At 40.8% G+C, this 25,895-nt stretch overlaps 3 protein-coding genes across 4 annotated transcripts in view; all 3 read right to left on the bottom strand.

Moving 5' to 3' along the window:
* Nucleotides 1-387: 387 nt before the first annotated feature.
* Nucleotides 388-12,180, bottom strand: elmod3 (ELMO/CED-12 domain containing 3). The gene is given in 14 exon segments (XM_034118662.1): nt 388-4,196; nt 4,585-4,712; nt 4,822-4,898; nt 5,212-5,342; nt 5,822-5,944; nt 6,391-6,514; nt 7,040-7,128; nt 7,232-7,294; nt 8,072-8,096; nt 8,098-8,142; nt 8,234-8,308; nt 8,400-8,471; nt 9,940-10,735; nt 12,099-12,180. Coding segments are annotated over 13 exon segments (1,230 nt in total). The 5' UTR covers nt 9,976-10,735; nt 12,099-12,180; the 3' UTR covers nt 388-3,954.
* Nucleotides 12,181-15,612: 3,432 nt separating this feature from the next.
* Nucleotides 15,613-18,109, bottom strand: star (steroidogenic acute regulatory protein). 2 transcript variants are annotated; one of them, XM_034118664.1, is made up of 7 exons: nt 17,930-18,109; nt 17,618-17,725; nt 17,325-17,455; nt 16,997-17,149; nt 16,524-16,708; nt 16,261-16,354; nt 15,613-16,142 (listed from the first exon to the last, which is right to left on the bottom strand). In XM_034118664.1, the coding sequence occupies exons 1-7, from the start codon at nt 17,991-17,993 to the stop codon at nt 16,023-16,025; spliced, it is 855 nt and encodes a 284-aa protein (XP_033974555.1). In that variant the 5' UTR covers nt 17,994-18,109; the 3' UTR covers nt 15,613-16,022. The 2 variants fall into 2 exon arrangements, with proteins under 2 accessions (XP_033974555.1, XP_033974554.1); XM_034118663.1 differs by having other exon boundaries at nt 16,991-17,149.
* A 2,910-nt stretch (nt 18,110-21,019) lies between these two features.
* Nucleotides 21,020-25,895, bottom strand: part of grk5l (G protein-coupled receptor kinase 5 like) — a 29,645-nt gene continuing 24,769 nt past the window's right edge. The window contains exons 12-16 of the mRNA XM_034118665.1: nt 25,651-25,859; nt 25,368-25,505; nt 24,729-24,866; nt 24,477-24,608; nt 21,020-23,641 (exon numbers count right to left, since the gene is read on the bottom strand). Coding sequence (XP_033974556.1) covers nt 23,558-23,641; nt 24,477-24,608; nt 24,729-24,866; nt 25,368-25,505; nt 25,651-25,859 — 701 coding nt within the window. The 3' untranslated portion in view covers nt 21,020-23,557. The remainder of the gene's footprint in view (nt 23,642-24,476; nt 24,609-24,728; nt 24,867-25,367; nt 25,506-25,650; nt 25,860-25,895) is intronic.

Below are 25,895 nucleotides of genomic sequence, written 5' to 3' on the forward strand. Positions count from 1 at the left end.
ACGTGACTGAGCTCTCAGGAATTGTTATGCCTTTTTTACACTTGAATCAAAAACAATTAATAAACACAATGAATCATTTAATGGAAGAGTAATCATCAGAGATTGATAGTTTAAATAACTTAAGTTATAAGTTGCAGCCATAGAAATTACAGTGGTGGTGAGAAAGCTTCAGGAGATCTTGGAAAACGAAATGTATTAAATCTTCTCTTTGAGAAATGTAATTGGCTTTGAAACCATGCTGTCACAACATGGCAAAGTACATTGATCTGTAAGGGGAAAAAATGTATCTATAAAAATGTGTATGTAATGTGGAGTTGATGGACAGTACATGCCAGTATAATTATTCAATAAATTCAATAAGAAGTCACAGAAGGCTCAGAGAAAATATTTTAGTTTTTTAACAGCATTTATTTAGCTTTCTCCATACGATACATTTAATGTACAACAGCACATACTGTATTCTGAAATAACTCTCAGTATAAAATAGGGCTTCTACAATCAAGGTACAGTCATAAAATGCTCTGAGGGACATGACGACGACGGCAACAGTAAAACACCTTCATATAAAGCGCAGGATATTTAGAGAAGTGATTGTATTTGCCGAGCGGCTGAACTTCACACCACACCTCTCAGAGCATCCGACATCCTGCAAGAACCCGTTTTCTTTTTCTTTTTTCTCTTGGTTCTGGTTTCACAACTGAGGAGATTTGAAACGATAATCAACGCATAAGAATATGATCTATTAGAACCGCTAAAAATATAAGTTTTGGTAATATGAGAGGATAAATCAGGCCTTGTTTGGATACTGAATATATACCAAGGTCAAAGCATACACTGTATTATGACTCCTAATCAAACGTATATCTTTACAATCATATATTTATTTGTTTGTGACTGTAGCTGTACCCACTGGATTGTTTCTGAGTGTTTTCCGGACATCAAACACTTAAACACAGCAAAATGTATACTGTACTATCACTGAAGCCACAAGAAACCCAGCTTTATTTCAAACATCAGCCAATTATAGATCATTTAAAAAAGGATTTTATCATCTGCAGATGAGCGCGTGTGGGCCTATATAGTGTCTATAAATGTGTCTTTAAATAGATTACACATAACATTGACCAGCTTTTGTGTTAGTTTGCTATACCATAGTGCTTCAGGTGTAGATTATACAATATATAACATGTCCAAATGGTATGAGAGAAGGCCTAGGTACAAGGAAACGTAAAAAAAAGAAAGAGTCTGACTGAGAGGCCAAACAAACGTCAGGAGAGAGAAAAGAGAGATTTGTCTCAAGTCTTGAGGTAAGCAATGTGTTTCAGTATAATGCCCTACAGACCATCACACAGTTACAATCATTAATTCTCTATATACAAACTTCCTGATTTACATACACTGTACTGCGCCTCAGTTTAAAAATGTCATAAAACTAAATGTGAAATCAAATATATGGTGCAATTTCTTTTTAGAGGGAGGACTCCACGAAGTTTAATGAGGTGGGCGATAATGGACATTATGGCTATTGAAGATGGCCTGTTTCCTCTTGCATACGTCACACACACTATCAAATATCTACAACAGTGCAAATTGTCCTGTTCGATCAAAACACTTGCAAACAATTGGCTAAACTACATCAGCTCATTTTTTGAAGATATTTCGTGGAGAACGGAGATGGCAAACTATCCGAGTGGACCATAGTGTATCGTTATGTATATATCCTTTAGGCCTGCATGTTAGGGGGTCACATCGACTCTGTTTACTGCGTTACATGAATGGAGGAAGTCTAATGTGGCACGGTGGCTCAAATGAAAGAAAACAAAAAGCGCTCTACCCCTCGTGGCTCCACTGGACGTAGGCACCGTTTTTACTGTTACCTTCTTAGAAGACAAGGTTGAGCTCAATAACACGTCAAGCCTATCCCACATCTCTCCGAAACATACGCTGCGCCACCTAAATGTGTGTCTACTGAAGGAGGCCTGATGCAAATACGAAATAAATGTGCTATAGTAGTAACAGTTTGCGCACCCATTGACACTACGGACTGTAACTGAGACATGACATCAACAAGCTTTACGAAGAGGAGGAGGCTATAGGATGCTACAGTACTAGTGCTACCTGAACATGCTACAGATCGAGACTACAACGATGGGGGACGGTTTCACATTAGCACAAAGAAGGAACCAGCTTTGCTGAGGAGCTCTACCCATCCCAGCCACCAGCTGTGTTCAAAACTAACATCTGTTTTTTTTTTTTAAAGTAAACCAAATAGTGTTCTTAGTTTATTGGGTAAATTTTGCCCTAAGAAATGTTCTGTACCATTTTTTAAAACGGCAAAATGTACCGTCTTTGCAGCTTGATGGATCAAGTACTTAGTAAAGCTGGCTTATTGTGTGCAGAGGAAAGCACCCCATCTGTAGTCAGTTCCTGTCATACAACAAACACACACACGCCCACACAAACACATTCACTCGCACAAGCGCACAAACCCTGAAGTTAGGAACGATTTCCATCGTCACACAGCACTATCGTTTTGATTATCATTGAGTGAGAGCTGGGATTGCATACTGTACCATACATCTCCGAGGAGAGGCACCCTTCATCAATATCAGCTCATTCATTACATCACACACACACAAGCGTACACACACACACTGGAATAAATGTTTAACTGTCAAAGAAAACATACAATCACATGCTTTATAACGGAATGTAGAGAAAGCTCATACCAGACCTTCGATTTTATCCGGGACCGAGCCGAGCGCACAGACTCTGTTATGACGTGTCTCCTTGGCTTGAACCGCGAAAATATTTTCATACGTTCTGGTGGGATAAATAAAAACCCTTCTAACGGCCACAAAGTCATCAAGTTTCATAACAAAGTTCTACAGTGCTTTAACATAACTGTGAAGTTATGGTCCGCTGTCCCTTCAGAAAAGATTAAAATAGTTTTTTTTTTATTATTTAAAATATATTCCCCCACATTACGTGGAAGCTCTGGACCTAGTCTATCAGACCCCTGGCAACACACACCATGAAACACCTGGCTCTACCCCCACACATCTGGGCTGAGCGTCCACATCTTTCACAAGACATTTATTTAATTAACGCTCTAATAGAGAACGCATGAGACCGGACCTTCAAAGCAGGCTGCGTTCAAAGTCTATTGTGTTCAAATCTTCTGTAACCTCCCTGGGTTTTTCGATCTGCCGCTCCCCACTCACACCGAGAGAAACCTGCCTCTTTCCCCTCTGTAGCACGGCTGGAAACTGGTTCATTTCTCTAGTATCACCATAAAGTTAACAGAGCGTTTAACAGTATGTATGAGCTGTTAGCATGCTCGTGTGATGGCGCTGTATCTCAGAGCGAGGGAGGAGAAGCCCCTCCCTCTTCTACATGTTAACACCCTTACTGAGGGACCCTAGGGACACACAAGTGTACGTTTTGGACATCTAGGCAGGTTAGGATTTAACCACAAGAATTTGGCAGCTATCGATTTGGCTACTAAATTCACAGAAAAGTGCAAAAAAAAAAAATCACTTGCTGTGTTTCTAACCTGCTTTAGCTCCTTATAGTCAACTGTTCTATGTTTAAAAAATAAATAATTTAATCATTAATAACAAAAAAGAAATCAAATATAACTCCGAAAGCTTAATCTGACCAAAGTGCAGCACCCCAGCGTCAGAGGAAGGAGTGGAGGTGTTTGAATAGGTTCAGATAGCAGGTCCTAGATCAGGGACTGGTGGGGTTTATCTCTGAGAGTAAGCCACTCGCACACACCACAATAGATACACTCACAAACAAGATTGCTCCCACACACACACACACACACACACACACCACAATAGATACACTCACAAACAAGATTGCTCCCACACACACACACACACACACACACACACACACACACACACACACACACACACTCTCACACTCTCACACACAGAGTCTAGCTTAGATGAGTCTGGCCTCTCCCTCCATGTCTGGCGGTAGATCACACACTCCTGTGAAGTGCATCTCCTTTCCTTTGCTCCCCTGTCCCGACCCGGCCCTGGCCCCCAGGCTGGGAGAAGGCTGCTGGGCCTGAGGATCCGGCGACGTCCCGCGGGGGACCCCACCTGCCCGCCTCTCTTTCAGGAAGACCTCTAGTCGGCGCAGCATCTGCTTCGGGTTCTTTTTGGCAAACAGCTCCACTTCTGCAGGGTTAAAAAGACAGACACTGTGGGACTCGCGCCGGGAGGACAATCTGTGTTTAACTGAGCTCCTGCAAACTGAGTATTGACCTATTGACTGATACATTTAGAAAATTACATGAAAACATTGATACCACAACTTGCATCTATGAGCATTCAATACCAAGCAAAAGCCAGCTGCCAGTTTCTTTTCCCAAATATTCAGTCTGAGCTTCATTTTAGGAAGAAGAGTTTCTGTATGTCAATGGGACCCTAAGGGCTAAATTAAGGACACAAAATAAAATGATTGCAGGCATAATTAAAGGGTTTGATTTGTCTCAGCACTAATACAATAAAAAGCATGATTTCAAAGTGTTAAGTTACAGTAGAAACGATATACCATTTTCTTTACCTTTTAGTACAAAGCCAGAGTCTACGATGGTCTTCTGTTGGGTCTTCCACAGTTGGTACAGGTGCAGATACGTGGCAACGTAGAAGTCATTGAGCACACCGACCACCTGCTGACGACGATTGCACTCCCTGATAGACCAAAGAGAGAGAGCATTGGGGAAGAGGTCGTGTGTGACAAAGATATTGCAAGTCAAAACTCAAGAATGAAGAGAAACCAAAATGAGGAGCAGTGACTCACTTTGACAAAGCTTCCTCTCTGAGTACTTGCAGAGCGATGCGGGTCATGTTGATTGACATCACACTGAATGGAAAGTTCTAAAACAGAGGAAATACACAAGACATTTTGAGTCCACACAGAGTACTTTCAGAGGTTACAAGAAAAAACAAGATCGTCTTGAAGCTGACTTTATTGATCCCTGTGGGGAAATTCTCCTTTTGCTCTAGATCTCTCTGCAGGGAGGTCAAAGGTCGGGGTCAGCTTACAGCAGCTCGCCGGCAGTGGGAGGTGTTTCAGTGTCTCTGGAGGATTAGTGAAATGTGATTCCCAAATAAAATACTTGCATGCACACATGAGCTGCCTCTGGTACGAGCTCATTGCCCAGTGGACGTGTGTCTGAGCTGCTGATACCTGTGTGGGGTGTTGTGATAACTTGTAGATGTCTCTAGCCAACGGTAGAGTCTCTGGGTCCATCACAAAGTACAGCGTATGCATCAGACCCAGGAAACCAGTGCCACGCAGGTCAGTGGCTGGGTCTGTACCTGCAGAAACACATAAAACATGCCGTTTACTTGTTTGGAGTGGATACTGTCGATATGTTTTGGTTACAGATCTTCTTTCGTTATAGCACACAGAGGCTAGAGAACCATTTGTTTTTTTATTGTAAGTATTGAAGACTGTAGAAATACTTCATATTGCTAGACTTTCACTAATGCACTTTACATTTCTTAACAATGAAAAGCTATAACATTGTGAAATCAAAGAGCAGTTCACTACAGTGTAACATTGCAGCTGAATGATGAGCCCTGCTGCTCAAATTTCACACAATCATTAATCTCCTCAGCTCTCGCGTTTCACTCCTCCAAACACAGAGAAGCGAAGGATTGATAGATGAAGTGAAAGTAACTGATATTTGGAAATGTATTTCAAGAAAGCCCCAGCAAACCCGCCGCCCAACACCTTTATGAGTATCCACAAACCTGAACCTATATGTGCAGTATAGTGTGTGCAGGAGTCTTACCCTGAAAGCCGATGTTTTCCCAGTGCGCCCCGAAGCGAGGACAGTCCAGCCTGCTGCCTATCAGCCTCTTATAAATGGTCTGGAGGACACGCATGTGGACGGTTTGGCTGTTGTCCACATGGCCTGTAGAAAAACACACAGATATATAGGAGTCAAAATCTATGTTATTTTTAAACCAAAAACTATTACTTGATATGCTTGTTGAAACGATGTTGAGTCGGCACTGACATCATATAGCAAACGGTGACTGTATTAACATGGAATCTTTTTTAAAGAAAAGAGACATGAATAAAATGTAGCACAAAAAATTAAAAACTTATCAAAATCTGTCTTTATTTTCATTGTAGAGAAAACATACTTAATACAAGTCTCTGAGTAATTGATTTACTTAACTTATTGTGAACAATGATAACAACAGGACATGACAGAAAGTCATGGGGTGATCTTTGGTTAGACTCACATGTCAACACACATATGACACACTAAATTCAATGTATTTCTGACAAAATGAACAACACTCATGAGTTTGAGACACAGCTAGCAGATAACACTGGCAAACACACACTCACACTGTGCGATGGCAAACACCAGGTCCCTCTCCTCCAGCAGCTCCCTGTGCAGTCGTGGAGGTCCGAACAGGAAGTGTGTGATCGCGGCCAGACCGGTCCTGCGAATGGTGGGCTGGATGTTCTTCTACAGAGAGGTAGAGGGGTGTGGGGAGGGTTTAGAGCTATCAATAGAAATAATCCATTGATACATACAAATAAAGTATATGATTCCTATTGAAATAAATGATCAGAATGACCAGTACCATAATCTACTTGATTATTTTTGTTGCTGTAAGCACAGTATGTGTATCCCTCTTTTATACAAAAACACTTTTTAGTTTACCCCACACACGGCTGACATAGGTCTTTATTTTATTTCTAATGTGCATTTCTTTGCTACGTTATCTTGGTGTTGCTTGTGTCTGCTGTTAATGTACACTTTCACAATAAAATGCTTCCAGCAGTTCCCTTTCCATCCCTGCAAAGCTTTTATTGTGAAGAGTGTGTGCATATAGCAAAACAATGTTCAACTGGTAGATTTAATGCTGTGGAAATGTACATTATGCTGAATTTCTGTTCCAACAAACTGATCCCCCAGCAAATATTGAGCGTTGGCTGTTATTGAGATATCAGCTTATATTTGAGAGTTTGGTTATGCAGCGTTTCATACCAGCAAATCCCCGAGGTCTGTGGTCTGGAAGTACTGCAAGGCTTCATTAAAGGAGATGATCGGGGTTGGGTTCGAGTCCTCAGTGAGAGCTGGGGGATGTTACATAAAAATACATCTTTATAACAGCAACTTACAGACTAAAGAATTCATCAATCTGAATGCAAACGGGTGAAACGGGGAGATGCTTCTGACCTGGTTGGACGTTCTCCAGAGCCTCCCACTCCTCTCTGGCCTTTTCCAACTCCACATTTTCCTCTGTAGAGAAGATTTTAAGTTACATGGTATATATTTCATTTGCTGACGCGTTCATCCAAAGCACCCTACAATCAGTGCATTCAACCATGGAGAAGCAAACCTAAAAAGAAATAATCCTGCAGGTACATTATCAGTAAGTGCTACTGCATTGGCTTCAAATAATGAAAACTTTTGTAAGTGCTACGTGCAGAAGAGAAACATCTTTATTTATTTTTTGGACCAAGGGGCAGTGGAAACAGATTTCAGCAGTGCTGATATCAATGGGGAGCTCGTTCGATCGTTTTGGAGCCAGGATAGCAAACATGCATGGTTTTGTGAAGGCGTCTGATTTGCAGAGAGGGAGCAGCGAGACGATAGGTTGATGCAGAGAACAGTGCACGTGCTTGAGTCTATGATTTATCCATGTCCAGCATGTAGGAAGGGCCTGATCCATTCACTTCTTTAAAAAACAAGGTAAGAAAACAAACTAATAAACCCAATTGTGACACAAACTCTCACACACTAACGTGACTAGAAGCACTGATGAGGGGAGATAAGTAATATGCTGTGGTGCATCGGCTGACACCCCTCCAGTTCATCCTCAGTCATAAATCCCTCCTGTCTAACACGCCTGCATCACTAAGAGGGCCACTGAGACCCTCTGCTTCCCCGAAGCAGGCAACCTGCACCCCTTGGGAAAGACTCTACCTGGCTGGTATCTAGGATACACTTCTCACATTCCTGTGGGAAGAGGATGTGAGACAATAGAGAGGTTGTGTGAGAGTATGTGTGTGTTACCTGCAGGCTGAGGCTGGTCCCCCCCCGGCTGCCAGAGTCTGAAGAAGACCATTCTGCTTCAGTGCTGAAATCTGGACAATTACCAAGGAATGATTACATTACATCTAAAAGGAGGAGGGAGATGTTGGCTACAGTCAGATACTTAGGATGAAATTGAATTACCGGCAGGGATCTGAGTGGTGCGCTGCCGTTGGTCTGCTCTTTGACATTATGACTAATTATCAGTCCGTTCATGACCTGAGAAGAAAGTTTAAATTGTTAATTCCTAGATAAAACACTTGCAAGGAAAAACTAATTAGAATAAATCAAGGAGGTGATTTTTACTCACAGGCTTATGGTTGGAGTGTCCATTGGTGATTTCCTCTAATGGTTTACATTCATGGGACAAACCATTCAGGCCCTAACACAAGAACAGCAACACAGAGCAGATGCTTCAGACATGCACACAATGTAAAGCCTGTGCAGCGCTCACAGAAGACAGGCAATTCATTATCATGACATGCTTCTTTATTTCCTCTTTTTTCTGGCATCCCTGAAATGTAAAACTAACTTGTGAAAAATATTCATTTAAAACAAGAAAATGGTTGCAAACACTTCACTGCTTCTGTTTTATAAGGATGCTTCCTCTGCTGGTAGTAAAGGTAAAGGTGGTAGGTAGAATAGTTCATTTAAAAAAGGTGCACTCCCTTTAGGGAAAGCCTTCCCTGCCTTGCATCCAGCCAGGATGGAGACATACTTATACAACTGTTTACATAGGAAGCAATACTCAAGGATAGAGGCCACGGAGCAATAAGTAATGTTACGGCTAGGAAATCAAGCTCGGGATAAGAGAAATGCCCTCTCAGCTGTTGCCAAAGCAACATGCCAAGCAAGTCGGTCCAGAGATTAGAGCTAACGCCGAGGGTGAACTGTTAACCTTAGGCCTTAAGTTAAACACATGTGACAGAACTGCTTAAACTAATTAGCCCTTAATTGTTTATAATACAACACTGTGGAGCAGGAAAGGAACATTTATCAGTGAGTAGGGCTGCAACTAACAATTGTTTTTTATAATTGATGTATTGTTTTATCTAGAAAATTTCAGAAAATAGTAAAAATATCCATCTCAGTTTCTTTAAGACTGATGTGATGTCTTGCTTGTTATGTCAGTCGGACTCCCAAAGATATTTAGTACGGTACAATCTAAATATTTAAAGGTGGGGTAGTTTGAGAAACCGGCTCGAGATACACTTTTTGTTATATTCCATGGAATGCTCTTAACATCCTGATAGCAATGAATATCTTAAGTGCTTTGACAAAAAATCCATTAAAAAAAATGTCATCTGTGGAAGCCGTAGTACTGTAAAAAGCACGACCAATCATTTTAGCCGGCCCGGCTAAAATAACTGGATGGCCTACCTGCCTGTCAGCCTTCCATCTGTGCACAAACTTATCTCATGCCCTCATTGGTCATGTGCACGTTCGTGTGTGTTGGAGGAGGGGCTCTGTAAGGAAGTGGCAGATTTTTTCCGGCTACGTATTTTCAAATTCTAGCGCACTCGAGCTGGTTTCTCCAAAATTACCTACCCCACCTTTAAGAGACTTAAAAAGCAGCTATTCAGCTTTTTTTGCATGAAATATTACTTGAAAGATTATTATAAAAGTTGGAGTCAATCCGTCAATCATCTTATTGGGTAGTCATGCTGCATCTCTGTACCTGAAGTGGCTACCTCACTATGGCAGCAGCGATAAAGCGCCTACTTTGATTCTGTTGACCAACACAGCAGGTGTTGCCTTCAGCCTTAATGGTGTTAGCTTGCTATCAGCCCAAACACTGGAATAAGATTAAACGATCACACATTTTAAGACTAAAGGTAAAACAACAGTACCTCAGTGTGGGGTGTGACATCAATGTCTTCTTCCATTGCATATGAGTGTGTTGGCTGGCGAGCGTGTTCCTGATCCCGGCCTCTAAAGGCTGCTGTAGTCGTGGACGACGATGGGCTGAGGAGCCGATGCAAGGACCACCATGGTTTCTGTAGTGTAGATTAGTAATGACGGCAAGTATTTATGCTTTTCTCCTTCATACACACAGAACTCAACGTCCACAGTCCCCCTAGTGTGATTTCCACAAACTGTCACTGGCAGAAGAAATCCATAATGTGCACATCTGTGTATCCGCGATGATTGTGTGGTTTTTGATGGCAGCTTTGTTTTATTAGCTACTCTAAAGTGTAACCTTGAGTGCGTACGCTGATAGGAATGTGCAGGTATCAGTCTACAAGAGCTGACGGGAGGAAATTGCAATCCATCAATGCACAAGTTTCCTGGAAACCTGCCTCCTTCCTCTCCTCCGCAGATCTTCTTGGCCACTGGGTCCACTCCTCAGCTCCATCACACGTACACAGAAGGTGGAGGATGACATTGCTTTTCAGGACTGGGCTCTCCCCGTCCAGGAGTCTTCATTACTTTGGTACTCAAGAGACAAATCCAGTGTGCACACAGAGGTACCAGTAAGGTTTAATTTACTTGGCTGGGTTTATTGTGTCTTTAGCCTCACATGAAACATCAGCACGCGTCCAACGTAAGATGAGAAGGTTTCCAGTGAGATGGGGGTCATGGATAGAGTTATTGAATGTTCAGAGTCCAGAGCAGGGGCGGTCATATGTACACAATATCTGAAAACTAAAACAAAAAGAATCATTAAACTGCACACATAATTCAATATTATTAACATGATTGTTCATAAAAATGTGAAACAAATAGGTTTAATCATGCCAAAAATTATCAAAAATAATTCTATCAAATGAGAACTTTTAGCTATATTAACAAAAAGTGTTGTTTTTATTGTCTTCGTATGTCATTTTTCACAGAGCAACCCACATTTAGTGGCCTTCAAAAAGTACATTTACTCGTTTACTATACTTGAGATAATTGTACTTTACTTAATGCAATTTTTTCTACACTACAATAAAGAAATTCAGTTTTTATTTGACCACCTTTATTTGAAAGCTTTACAAGTTAGGATTGTACATAACATATAAAGAGCATATGCAATTTAATGCTGTTATGGATTAAAATATCATTAGCATGTTAAATCGTCAAACAAATTATCTCAAACAATAAATAGCTGATTTGATGTTATCAATAATTGAATTATTCAACTGTAAAAGACACATTTTTGTTTTCCATTACGTACTTTAATTTTTGACATTTAAGTGTGACCCTTTAAAATGTGTGCAATGCAGTACAATAAAACGAATACATTGTACTACTATAACACATTAAATGGAAATAACTATGTACAGTACAAGTTGTATATTAAAACATATTAAATAATATAACTGCTGAAATATTTAAAATGCATGACTTTGATTTGTAATGGAGTATTTTTACAGTACAGAAATATTACTCTTACTCAAGAGAGGATCTGAGGACTTCCTCCATTACTGTCTGAATCACAGCAAGATTTTTTTTTATGCCTAAAATGTGTTATAGTTTACTGTCAAAGTCCAGCACTGCAGAGTCCATGCTCAGAGCCAGGACATACATCTGAAAATGTTGGAAAAAGTCCAACTTTATCCGATGACAGTTGAACACATCGCCGCTTTGACAGCTACCTCGGCTAGCTTACATTATGATAGCAACCGACAACTAGCAATATGTCAGCTACAGTAGCAACCCCGCAGGCACAAAGACGCAGCTACAGCTTCTCCTCACACAGAGAAATCACTGCTTGCAAAACCTGCATGCAAAACAGCCCTTAGAAAACACATAAGAAAAAACAACTCATGTTAAATGTCATGAATATCAAGTGCACTGAAGTAGCTGAGACGTAGCTAACAGAAGAAAAGCCAGCTGTCAGGCTAACTAACGGGCTAGCTGTAGCTCTATTGAACTGTAACGGGGATGGAGTCCCAAATCCGACAGCACCATACGGATTAAACTGCTTTTGTTTCCAAGGCAGATTTAAAAAACGCTACAAAACACTGCGTGCTATGGCATATCCGAAAATATTACAAGATATTATAAAGGGTTTTAAAAGTACCTCAGTTTCTGACTGTTTCTCCCTCCAATCTCAGCTTCCCTTCCCCCGTCCAGTGGCCACGGTAATTTCAAATGCATCATGGGAATTGTGGTTCCCTGTCGGACTGCAACTTCATTACGTCATTGCTCTCTCTCTCTCTCTCTCTCTCTCTCTCTCTCTCTCTCTCTCTCTCTCTCTCTCTCTCTCTCTCTCTCTCTCTCTCTCTCTCTCTCTCTCTCTCTCTCTCTCTCTCACAGATATTGAAGACAGGAGAGTTGTGTTACCTCCTTTTCCTTCCACACCTCCCTTCAGCACAGATTCTCTTCTTGTTAAAATACAGTAAAGAGAAAAGTATGAATATATTCAACATAAAATGATTTATAGTACACATTTTTTTTTAAACCAATTTCTCCAGAAAGCTTATAAAGTGCAATTACTTGTTCCTCAAAAGCAGCGATGTAAAGTTACTCAGTAGATTTAACCAAGTACTGTTTTCAAGTAACATTTTGAGGGATTTGCACTTTACTTGAATATTTACACATTTTACTGTGCTTCTACCCCACTAATTCACAAATTAGTTTAGCTTTGATAACTCTTAAATGAATCAATAATTACAATCAAAACACATTTTTCTGAAATGGGCCAATCTGCATAATGAGTACTTTTACTTTTATTAATTTAAGTGTATTTTGATGTTAATACTTTTTGTACTTTTACTTGAGTAACCTTTTGATAGCAGGACTTTTACTTGTACCAGACAGAGTATTCCTACACTCTGGTACTTCAACAAGGTTCAAGGTTCAAGGCTTTTATTGGTCATACGAACATAGCTACAGTGTAGTTATGACGATGAAAATCTTAGGTCACAGGCTCCTCCAACAGTAAAACACAATAAAACAGAAAAACAGGAAAAAATAGTGCATCAACTTTTACTTAAGTACAAGATCTGAGTACTTCTTCCACCTCTGCTCAAATAAATAAAAGCTGTTGTTTGGAGATGGATTTCAGTCAAAGAAACAGAGATTTAATAAGGGCTGTCATCAGTGCCAGGGATTTGATGTGATTGCCAAATAGCATGTTTTGTCTTCCTGTTCTTATTATACAACGTATTCGGCAGTGGATCATATTTCCATTCCTACCCCAGATTTTCTCCACTCCTCTCCCTTTCACAAATAATGGAACAAGATCTAAAAAGTGGCAACAACTCTCCTCACATCTGCTTGTGTTCAGATTTTGAGGGATAATAAGCAGATGTCAATTGTTACCCTGTTGAACATTCTTTCAGGGCAAAAACAATGTTTGTTTTTGCATTGCACAAGGCAGCCCTCTGAACTATTCTGCTGAAATTTGTATTATTTAGAGGAAAATGGAGTCAGGATCAACCAAAGTGCACATTTATCTAAACACCAAAGAACACGTCCCGACGGAACGTCGCCTCACGTCGCCTCACGTCGCCTCACGTCGCCTCACGTCGCCTCACGTCGCCTCACGTCGCCTCACGTCGCCTCACGTCTCCTGCTTCTTGGCCATGTTTCGCACTGGAACACACCGCAAAGACTTCAGCCGACGGCCAAGTTGCACGTACAAACTCGTATAACTCTCCTTACCAGCAGGTGGCGGTAGTGTGTATTCGTCATTCAAAAGAGGCAACAACCGGAAGACAGACTGCGTGATAACCGAGAGAAGAAGAACAGACTGCGTGATATAAACAAACAACAAATAGCGTGTGCGTTCCATTTTCACTCTACAGCGAGAAGCTCATGGGGCTTTCCCGAACCTGTGTCGAGAGCTGGAGTTAAATTAAATCTCAGATTTGCCTTCTTAATAGTTTGTTTGGGTCCCTCACTTCCGTTTCGCTTCTCATGCACTGATTCGCTAAGCTGAACAGCCAATCAGAGTGATTTCTTTGGCCGACGGCCTTTAGCCGACAGCCTCCCGATTCAACATGTCGAATTGGCGGCGGAAGGTGTCGGCACGGCCGAAAAGACACGACGGTGCAGTACACACCAAGACACACCAATCTGAGTAGGGCGACACGACGCTCATCGACGGCCCGACATCTATCGACATCTATCGACACCGAAAATCGGCTTGGTGTGTAAGGACCTTTATGCCTCTTATGGCCCGTTTCCACTGCAGCGCGGAGCTCGCTTTAAGCGTGCCGAGCCGTGCGGGGCCCGTTTTTGGTTGCGTTTCCACTTGGCCTAGTACCGGCTAGCGGGTCCTAATTCACAGTTTTTCTGGCCCCATAAAATCGTGGTTCTAGGGCCAGGAACAACCAGGCTGAGTCGGGCTGAGTATGCTAGCTAAACTAGAGCAACTACAACAAGATGAACAGTCTGTGGTTTGTACTTGTTTAACTTTTGTCTAGTTTCTGAACAGATATGAGGAGCTGTGAGCTCTGAGGGCTAACAGCTAACAGCTGATGTTGGTTTTGTGTTTCGCATTGAAGATGACATCACGGCTCCGCCTACACTGCGTTACTATAGATACTACCCCAGTTCCTAAACTGTAATGGAAATGCGCCATAAAGTGAGCCAGTCCTAACAAGGCCTAACGAGGCCTAGCCATACCGAGCGAGGCCGAGCGAGGCCGTGTAATGGAAATGCGCCATTACACACCAAACTGACACCAAAGAACACCAAAGAACACCAAAGAACACGTCCCGACGGAACGGCCTCCCGATTCAACATGTCGAATCGGCGGCGGAAGGTGTCGGCACGGCCGATAAGACACGACGGTGCAGTACACACCAATCTGAGTAGGGCGACACGACGCTCATCGATGGCCCGACATCTATCGACATCTATCGACGCCGAAAATCGGCTTGGTGTGTAAGGAGCTTTAGGCCTTAATTCAGAAAATGAATATATAACAGCCTACCAGGTTACAGTCAGCTCACTTCATATTTCAACTTTAGCAAGTGCGACATAAAGTGAGACATCTATTCCTCTGCACTATGCATGTAAGAACAATTAGCTGTTGCAAAACCTTTTGGATCGACACACAAAATAGAAAAAAAGGTTATACAACTTGCATTAATGGAAGACAGATTTCCTGTTTGGGATGAAATCCACGTTACTCGATCTTGGGGAATGTGCTGCTGGCTCTGAACGACAAAATGCTCGCTGCTGGGTTTTCTTACACATCTGAATTGCCAAACACCTGCTCGTTTTGGCAAAATTTCAGTCTGAAAACCCATCTTGGAACAGGAAGACAAGCCATGTATCTCATGATTTGAAAAATATACTTTGAATGTATACATCTCCTTCCTGTCAAAGTGGAATGATTGTGCAGTTGCTATTTAGTTTCTAAGATCAGTTCTTGGTTTTCAGTTTTGCTTGTGAATTTTCTTTCCTATAGGAGAAGAATTTCAGTAATTTTTTGTGTTTTTTTATTCTTTATCTTTTTAGTTAAGCTTAACCATTGAAATGTGTTATGAGCTTTTATTAAGGTTCTTCCCATGCTTCAGGAAAGGAGAGATTAATCATTAACTAAACAGCATAATAAAAAAGCATAAAAACATAAACACCAATGACTTTGCAATTGTTTATTTTCTTTGCGGTCATTGTAATGGCATCAGCGCAACATCAATAAATAAAACAGTAAAATAAAGGGGCAATTTCTCAGCAGAGGAAGGACAACAAGTGGGGGGGTTATTATCAGATGGAAACAATGTGCCGTTTATTCAACGTTTCACTACACACGTTTATGACAGATTATCTATTAAGAAGGGTATGAAAAACACACAATTTCCAATTGAAACCAACATATTTTCCTAAGATCTCAGACAAGCATCATCTTCATCCGATCTCCTTTGATACATTCTTGATTTGCGTAGTGGTACAGCAGTTGTGAGCAGATTTCTATGATTTTTTAATGAGCAGGGGTTGCTCCTCTGCCACTGTTGAGCGCACTGTGCCAAAGCTCAAGAGGCGCTTTGTGTCAGCAGGCATGAGCCATCTCCATAGAAACGTTATTAGCCATCCGTTGCCGGAGGTGATTGGCAAAGTCCACCTGCGTCTGAGAGAGCACCTTGTTTATGATCGTCTTCGGGATCCAGCCCTGCAGATGACAAAGACTGTGTTAGATCTGGTTTTTAAATCTTAATTATTGTATTATTTTAATGGTAATCACTGTGGTTACTGTGGGAAATACAAAGGTAGACACGGCAGGTATTTACCTTTAGATCTATGCTGAGTAACCAGGTGAACTTGGTCTTATTTGGGTCTTCAGCACAGGGCTTCATGACTATACAGGTGGGTCCATTCTCCGCTCTTAAAAATAGGATGATTTAAATGTAAAAGTCGTACGGTATTCCCATTACTCCATTGCAAACTAGTGGTAGACATAGATACATAACATACTCCACTCATGGTAGGCTACATGAATAATGTAATATGATGCATGCAGATATCACAACAAATAAACGATGTGGGCACTTACCTCACCACCCCCCTCTGCTCGGGCATTTTCGCGTGCTGAGTGGACATTCCTGCCAGGAAGCAGGAGGAGCCACGGCGCTTGGCACAGCGGACGCTGACAAAGTCCCTCGGCCCCACCACATTTCCAGGGGTCTCTGCAGCGACCTCATGGGTAACCATTGTGTCCTGGCCGATCTTTTGAAGGATCTGTTGAACAACATTGTGAAAATCTATCTGTTTCCTTGCATATATATGATATATTTGTCTGGTATTTGTATTGAAATTTTAAACTGAATTTAAAACAGCAGACGAAAACTAGTCATTTCAAGATGTTTCCTTGAATGGGATGGACATTTTTCAATATTTTTTGACTATTATACTAAACAATTGTTTTACTAATCTTGAAAATAATTTGGCAGATTACTCGTTAATAAAGGTGATCTTAAATTGCAACCCTAATTCCAACCCCTTGCGCTGTATCTCTCATACCTTAACCTGTTTGACGTTAGGGTTCCACTCCCCCATTTGCTCCATATTTCCCACCAGCTCCTGGTACAGATTGTCAGGGTGTTGCTCCAACAAAACCTCCAGCTTGAACACCTTCCCAATGTCAGGCAACACTTTACTCAGGACTTTGTCTCCGTTTGCCTGAGGACGGATGCCAATTGATAACATTATGTTTACATTGAATATCCTCATCAAAACGTTAAGTTGTGAAAGTCAAACCTTTGTTCACAAGGTGGCAGCAGCTGCAACGTTTGAATTTATTCATGATGCAGTCAAATACATTATTTTATTTTGTGTGTCCAGTCTCTGTACTCACTGCGACCGTTTCAATGGTCCAGCCGTCCTGTTGGCTGAGGATGCTGATGGCCTTCTGCAGTGCATCCTCACCTTGTTTCAAATAAGACATCTCCTCCTCGCTGTAGCCCTCCTCCTCTATAATCCGAGAACCTAGAGAGTAAAACATTTCAGTCCAATTCCATCATTATGTTTCTGTGTTTTTAGGAGAAATACCTCACAAGCAAATCATTGTACTATCTAATTCAGACTTATGTGCGGTTTCAATGGCAGCATTTTTTCTTCTGTTTCAAGTGTTCACATGTAAGTACTCACTGAGGAGGGAGCTTCGTCGGCGGACTTGGCTGATCCAGTTGCTCGGGCCGGGACCCGCCAGTCGGTTCAGCTCATGGTGAATGGTCACCATGGCATTCTTCCTCAAACCTGGGAGTAAAAGTAAAAAACTAAACGGTTACTACAGTTCTAAATCCATGGATCTATTACAGTATACCCTGAGATTCTTCCTTAATTGATTCATTTAGCCACTGACCTGGGCTCCATGCAGAACTTCACAAATACAATGTGTTTTTAAGGAAAGGACGGAAACAACTTGGCGAGTGAAAAATCCCCAATGTCTCTTTTACTCACCTGTCATGTTCCTCGTGTGCAGATAAGAGATGCCAGCACACAGTTTAAAGGTTGCAGGCAGCATTTTCTGTTCTCGTAGGTTTAAAGATAATAATTACGTTGGGAAAGCAAGTTGATCAAAAAGATGCAAAGTTTGACTGAGCTGTAAAAGTTCTTGAGAGAAGTCAACCAAAGGCTGAGTGTGCTGTAGAGAGGACTTTGATTTCTAACTATGGAGGTTTGAAAGTGCCTCTATATATAGGAGCATTGTCCACAAGGCCGTGGGGCTATCACCACGTAGGCTAGATAAACACACTCATCATTTTGCTGTTCCTATACGGCCATGTCGCCAAGGTTGCCCGGTAGACACTACGAGCGTGATTCAGACTCCCACAAACACTGTCAGATAACGTCCTGTGCCGGGGCCCACACACGTACATACAAACACTCACAAACATCCACATACCAGTGTGAGATATGAGAGACTTCGGTATTGAGGGTGCCCAAAAGAGAGGTCATTGGGAGAGACCCTGAGTGACTCATACATTCCTTAATGGTCCATGACAACCTAAAACCTCATTGGAATTTGAGGGCAAAAAGATTAAGACTGGGTTTGGTTCTTCCCTTTTATGATTGATATCTTAGTATGAGCTAGAAGCTGCTTTCATTATCACTGAGTGGAAATGAGCAGTCATTAACCCTAATGTTCTGTTTGGGGTCATTGAAACCTGAGTTCCTATGTAACAGCCACAAAAAAGAAACATCACGCAGTGTTGTACCTTGATTAAAACAGTTTTTTTATGTATGAATTGCTCATAAACACGATATTGAATTGATATATAAGAAGTCAGCATTAGAATTTGACTTATTTACTTCTGTTTGGAGTTCCAATACATTTTTGTTGCTGTGACCAGTTACTGCATTCACTTAAATGTTATGCTTTAATGTTCAAAAAGGTATTATTATTTGTTATACTGCCTGTGATGCAGCACCTCTTTTCACCCTCTGTCTGAAACCAGAGCCAAGTCTGACCTGATTGGTTAGTTGGCCGGCTCTGTTGTGATTTGTCAAACGCTACAATAGAAGCGCGATTGTTACATAGTGGGGAACTTTGGGATTTTAGACCATTAACATGCACAAAAACCTTTATTACACACTACAGGAAAGGGTATACCCAAAAAGCATAATAGGGCCCCTTTAAGATACTTGTATACTTTACTTGAGTATTGCCATATCCTGCCTCTATACGTATGTTTCTACTCCACTACAATTAATAACTGTTAGCATTTCATTTTCTGGTTTAAAAGAACATTAGAAAACTATTTTCTTAGATAACATATTTTTTATCTCTTACATATTTGGGTAATTGCTATGATTTCTTATGTGCATGGATATAATGATCCAGAAAACAGGTCATTAAAGTAAACAATCATGTACAGTAAGCTCAGTCAAGTTTCCTTTTGAAAGTATAGGTCAAACAAAAGTACTCGATGAGGGTTCATGTTGTTCAACAGCGACCCTGTCAGTTTTTCCATTGCGGTTTGATTTTTCAAACACATCACTTATCATATTACCGACATCTTAATTATTGTGTTGTGAGAATAAATTACCCTCTGGAAGTTTTTCCAAAAGTCTTGCCTAATCATCAAACGTAACCACGATCTGTTAATAACATGTTTTATCAAGCCTCTTAACTGTTTTCACAACCTTGCTTTAACTCCGTCCAAGACCAATCCAAACTATCTAACAGCAACATTGCCTCAGCAAGCTGCATGTCAGACCTGCACTCAGAGTTAACAGTGCACATGACCACAGGAATGGAAACCTGTCATGAGGGTAGCAGGTCATCTGATAAGTGAGCAGAGATAACAGGAACAGATTAATAAATCCCCACGAAATACTGAAGTCACCTTAACCTGCAACCTCGCCCTATCTTGCTAGATGGCAGGAATTATCCATCAGTCGCTGTGGCCTTCTGCAGGGGGAGTTTTCTCGTTTAATAACACACACTCTACCCTACTCTCTGACACATTACTCAGCTGCAGAGGACAGGACCAATGTCTCTGGTACTGTAAAGCTCTTTTTTTTCTGAGACAAAGAATCAGCACCCAAAGTGGGTCATATGCTTGTTTCTAATGACTCCCAATTTGACAAGAGCAGCATTATTTTTTAATGAGCCTCAGTGCCGGAGCAAACTCCATTAATCTAATGTGGATACACTGGTTTAAGAACCTGGAGAAGGTTATTAAAAATGTGTCCCTGAGAAGTAAGTGCCTTTCTGTAAGCACTTTAACTCTATATGTGCAGACAAATGAATTTATTTCAGTGCTGAAATGTATTAAAAAAAAGGTTGTTTGTGTATAACTCCTTTAAATTTTACTCTGTTATGGCACTTATGGTTTCAGACTAGAATAGTCCATAGAGTTATCCATAGTTATTGAAGTATTTATTTGTCTCGTCCCACGTTTGCACCTGACTCTGGATTTAATTTGCAATATAAGTCTTACAATGGGTAATTTGTCTTATTTGCAAGTAATGCAAATATAATCTTCCTCTAATACATGTAAATGTATTCAGATAATAAATATTCCAGGAGACTTTGTAATACATTTTCTTATACAGTAGGTCTATAAACAATTATACCAATATGTACAATGTGACACCCCTAATAATTGATATACAGTATGGGCATGAGAGTCAGTTTCATACCAGATTAAAAGAAAATATACCTTTTCTTGAAATAAAATCAGTTGTAAACTCAAAGCACACTTATAACGGTATTAACTGTAATTTACAACAAGGGGTCTATATTTTGCGCTCTCGAAACCTTATGATGCAACTGCTCAATAACTGTCTTTAAATGTAACTGTGAGGATATGTTGTATCCCTAATGTCTCTTTTCAAAATAGAAAATGGTCATGATATTTAGGTATTGAAAAACTGTAGAGTACTGTGCCTCTAGCAATGAGAGCTGTGCTGCCTGTTGTTCCACTGACATGAAGAACTATGTAGGAAAATAATATCTCCAATCATTTACATGCATTTGACTATGACCAAATAAATGTTGTGTGGTCTCAAGGACAGAAGAAAACAAAAGACATGGACAAACTGTGGATACTCAAACTATAGCACAGAGTTTATTGGGACTATAGGACACAGTGGGTTTGGCTTTCACATGCACTCAGCACTTTGCTATACATCACATTAAGAATCGACACCCCTCGTTCCCTCCACTTCTGAAAAGACTGTGTGAGTCTGTGTGTGTGTGTGTTTGTGTTGACGCGTTCCCAGCGAAACAAACAGAGCATGACAGTCAGAGAATAAACAAAGTGCTGATGTCTGTGTGGGCATTGTCTGGGAGATCATGCTAACAAGGAGGCACTTCAGTCTGAATCAGATTTCTTTTTTTTTCATATCAAGTACGCAGAGAGAAACAGGCCTGGGTGAGATCTGTTAGGCCGATTAAAATGACTGCATGGACCAGCTTTCACTACTTCAAATAACCAAGATACCATATTCTTAAAACAAGCACAAGAGTGTGGTCTCTCTCTCTTTTAAATGTCTGTACTGCTGCGAAAAGGCCACTTCTTTGTGTGGTGTTTACAGGATCATATGGTGTCTTCTCCTCAGTTCTGACATAAATTACTTAGATTAACCCTTTAATGGTCCCACACAGAAACTAATTTAAACCAAAACGTAATCCAATACAGTCAATCTGTCTTTCTTAATGAGTGAGGGTACAAGTCAAAACATTAAACTGATATATTTCAACACATTTTCAGTGAAATAACAGATTTTTTATACTGACAAAAGTTGAAAATCAGAAAACCTTTACCAAAATCAATGTGTTTTTTTGGGAGAAATAAATGGTTTTATAAAATAAAACCTTACCATTAAGGTTATGGAAATGTCCACTGATTGGTGGAGCATGATTTGAAATGTAATTACATACATCAATAGACTTATTTGGTGGTGTTCATTTACATAATTCTTCTAACCATCTAAAAGTACATAAAAAAAAATCTAAAAGTTAGTTCACTACAAAAAGTACATCTGCTGAGGGGGGTTGATCTAATGTACTTCTACCAAAAAGAGCTTGAATTGTTCTCTTTTAATCAGTTTGGAAGACCATTAAAGGGATAATTGATGACAATTAAAATTCAGATGAGACTAACCTATTCAGATGAGACTAACCTATTCAGATGAGACTAACCTTTCGCATAGCTGTTGATACCCTGTGTGTATCAAGAGGAAGGCCCTTTAGATTTCTGAGGCATTTTGAACAGCATGTTAAGTGTAAAGGGGCAAAATATAAAAAACCTGTACATGTGACAACAAGGGCTATGCAGCAATATCCTATAAATGGAAAAGGCATAAGGGAGAGCAAGAACACTTCAGATTTGAATGTAGAAAACAAGCGGTGCGTGACAATATCAATACAAGAATGTGCCTTAATGTTCAGAGGTAAAAACATTTGATGAAGAAACAGCATGACGTTTTAAATTGTGCAACTTGTAAGTCAGGCTGAGTGCATGTGTTCCTCTCCACTCCATTGGGACTGTGCAGGAAAAAAGAGCAAAAAAAAACAACAACAGAAGAAGACATTTCTGTTTCTGTACAGCATATTAATTCATTTCCACATAATGTCAAATATAAAGTGACACTGTAAACCCAGGGAGACGTCTGTGTTGTACGTTATACGATGGTAACATCAGTGGAATGAGGTCTGTAGAAGCGAAAGGGATACAGCTGTCCATACTTACACTTTGTCCATGCAATGAAAACACAACACGATTCTCACAAGTCTGTCTGTGTACGTCTATCTGATTGTGTATGTATGAACTGGATGTATGTGTGCTTTAAGCAATATGATATGTCTGCAGGCTCATAAATAGAAAGGAAGTGTAGAAAAAACGGATCGCCTGTTATGATCCTCTTGTGGTTCTAAATGACGGCAGAAAAAACAAAACAATAAATCAACATGACAACAGTATCACAAAACTTAACTGTAATCTTTGGCCTGAGTGTACGCAAGGCAATGTACATTATGTGTTGAGGTTTGTTGAGGTGATGTGTTCTGAATGTTTAGGAGTGATTTGAGGTATGGGAGGTGGAAATGCAGAGAGAGAGAAACGAGTTATAGAGTAAGAGAAGCGTGTAGGTAGATGGATACATACAAGATACAGGCCAGAAAGTAAAATATTTGAAACATTTGTGAAAATGAAATTCCTTTTCTTGAAAAACAAAAAAATTCACCAAGACCCCAGCGTCTATTCCCTGTGGTGGTCTTTATTTTACAGTGGATCCCCTGAATATAAGCATGTTTCTATCCTTTTCTGTTTCCTTAAGCGTCAGTGGCTCTGTTCTATTAGTCCAACAATCCTGAGGGTAAGTAAAGTTTGTCCAAATATTTCCAAACGTCTTCGCAACATAGACCATCCCACTACAAATGCCCTGGGTCTCAGGGCCTGGTCACAACTCCCCCCCACCCCATCCCACCCCCCACCCATGGGCTGACCGTTTAGGCTTTTAGACAGGCTGTCTCCGGCTGCTGCTAAGGCCCGGGACTGTGGACCAATCAGCAGCGGGGAAGCCCCTCGGAGCTCCTTCCCTTTGTGTGTGTGTGGCTCCCACACTGTCGCTGTGCCACTAGGGGGCAGAGTGGGACATGGAGTCCACAGAGTTTACACTGGAAGACTGCACACGGCTGTGGGAAATAGGCACCTCTGGGTGCTGCAGAGAAAAAGAGAGATCGGTTTGAGAGTTAGTTTGGATTTAACGTCACTGGCTCCTTCAATACATTACATTACATTACATTACATTACATTACATGTCATTTGTTAGACGCTTTTATCCAAAGCGACTTACATACATTCAGTACTGAGGACAATCCCCACAGGAGCAATTTGGGGTGAAGTGTCTTGCCCAGGGACACAACGACATGCTGACTGCAGTGGGACTCAAACTTGCTACCCCCTGATTCGAAGTCCCGCACTCTATCCACTGAGCCACAGCCGCCCCTCAATACTTTTATACGTTCACATACTTTAACAAAATTAAAACATATTTTTTACATAGGTGTACTTATTGTTTATATTTTGTTTCCTTTTGTCTTTTATCTGCACTACACCTTTGGTGTTGTAACGCCGTAAAAGTCCCAGCTGCGGGATGAATAAAGGATTTCTGAAGCTTTTATCAGCAGGCCTGTCATTAGTTATGGTAGGATATATGGACATTATTTTTATGGTATCATCTTATTATACAATAAACAGACGCAACTTCAATCATTATCACTGAACTTGGTATTCGCAGTTTGTGTATACATGCATGCTTGTTAGCATAAGAATGTCCCCGACATGTATTAAGTAATTTTTGTAGGTTGTGTAGTTTTATTTTATATTGTTTATATATTAGTTTCAAGTGTATATAATACTTTGGTCTTAAAATGACAGTAATATAGTTACCACAGATATTTCTGGGACATATTATGGTCCAACAGAAGAAGTTATTGTGACAGGCAGTCAGTGTATGTGTGTGTGTTTGTGTTTGTGTGTGTTTTATCACTTACATGCCTCCTGAAGATCCTGTCCAGCAGGCTGCGTCGGGGCGGCTCTGGTGGCTGACTCCAGTCCAGATCTGGAGGTCTCGTCCCTTGTGGCCCAAACACATTCAAATCTCTGAAACACTCAGTTTCTATCATCTAAATGAGAGGAAGGAAAAAGGAGGGAAGGGAAGGAGGAAACAAAAATGGTGAACCTTGTTAAGTGAGGTTTTTTGGAACCAAGCATTTAAAGATGTCATATTAAGTGCACACACTTACCTCATTCTGCCATGGGATGGAAACACTGCCTGTAGTAAATTTGGAGTAGAAGTCATTGTCAGTTTGGTCCAAATTTACTCCCTTGACTGTGGAGAACTGCTCTATGTCCAAAACGTCCTTACAGTACACTGCCCGAGGCTGGGAGAGGCCAATGACCACGGGAAAAATGGGGATTAAGAGGAAAAAAAGGAGACAAGTTTATCCAAACAGATCATTTATAATCATCAAACTGTACTTGCTGTAGTGTCCATTTTATACCATTAGAAGAAGAAGAAATACTACAGCCACGAAATTACCATTTGTCTATTAATTACCCACTCCGTTTTGCCAAATTATAGGTGAAAACGTTTTTTTTTCTCCGCATGCCTTCATGGTATTAACAGACATGCTACTCATCAATGCGAGTAATGTTTAAGCTAAAGCATTTAATTAAGTAGTGAGCATACAACTGGACAACTGAGGTTATGAACGTTTCTAAACGCGTGATTTGATATAGGTTTTTTGTTAAATGCGGACTCCATTAACTTACATAGTAATTGATATACAAATGATCAATTTATGGGTGGTGTTCCTTTATCTAAATAAAGAAAAAGTTGAGTATTAGAATATGTTTTGTGCAGTGTACTATCAATGGCTCACATCAGGCACAAAGGGTGGCTCCACTATTCCAGCCTCAAGCCTCTTGAAGTTGATTTTTTTGAAGAACGGGTGGAGCTTGACGTCCGCTGCTGCGTCCGCCAGGCACCCAAGCCTCTGCTTAGGGTCTTTGGTCAGCAGCTGGGTGAGCAGAAGCAGAGAAAGAGTCATTAAATTAGATCGACGATTGAAGATTTACTTTGTTGTCAATCATGCTATTCACAGGCCAAATGCACAGCAGAGTTAAGTTACGTTGAATCTGGCCTTAAAAAAAGTCCATGCTCACTATTCTACAGATGGCCTTGGTGTCCTCTGTAAATTTGTCGCTGTACTCCTCCTCTTCCTCCTGCACCCTCCTCTCCACCTCCTCCCGTTTTACTCGTTCTTTGCGGGCGCGAAAAGGCGATCGCCCGGCAGTCATCTCGTAAATGAGACAGCCCAGCCCCCACCAATCAGGACTCATCGCGTACTTCTCATTGTTTACAACTTCCGGAGCTGGAGACGAAGGGCGACAAGTTAATATGGATGAAA

This window comes from Trematomus bernacchii, unplaced genomic scaffold (assembly GCF_902827165.1).
Source record: "Trematomus bernacchii unplaced genomic scaffold, fTreBer1.1, whole genome shotgun sequence".
Lineage (NCBI taxonomy): Eukaryota > Metazoa > Chordata > Actinopteri > Perciformes > Nototheniidae > Trematomus > Trematomus bernacchii.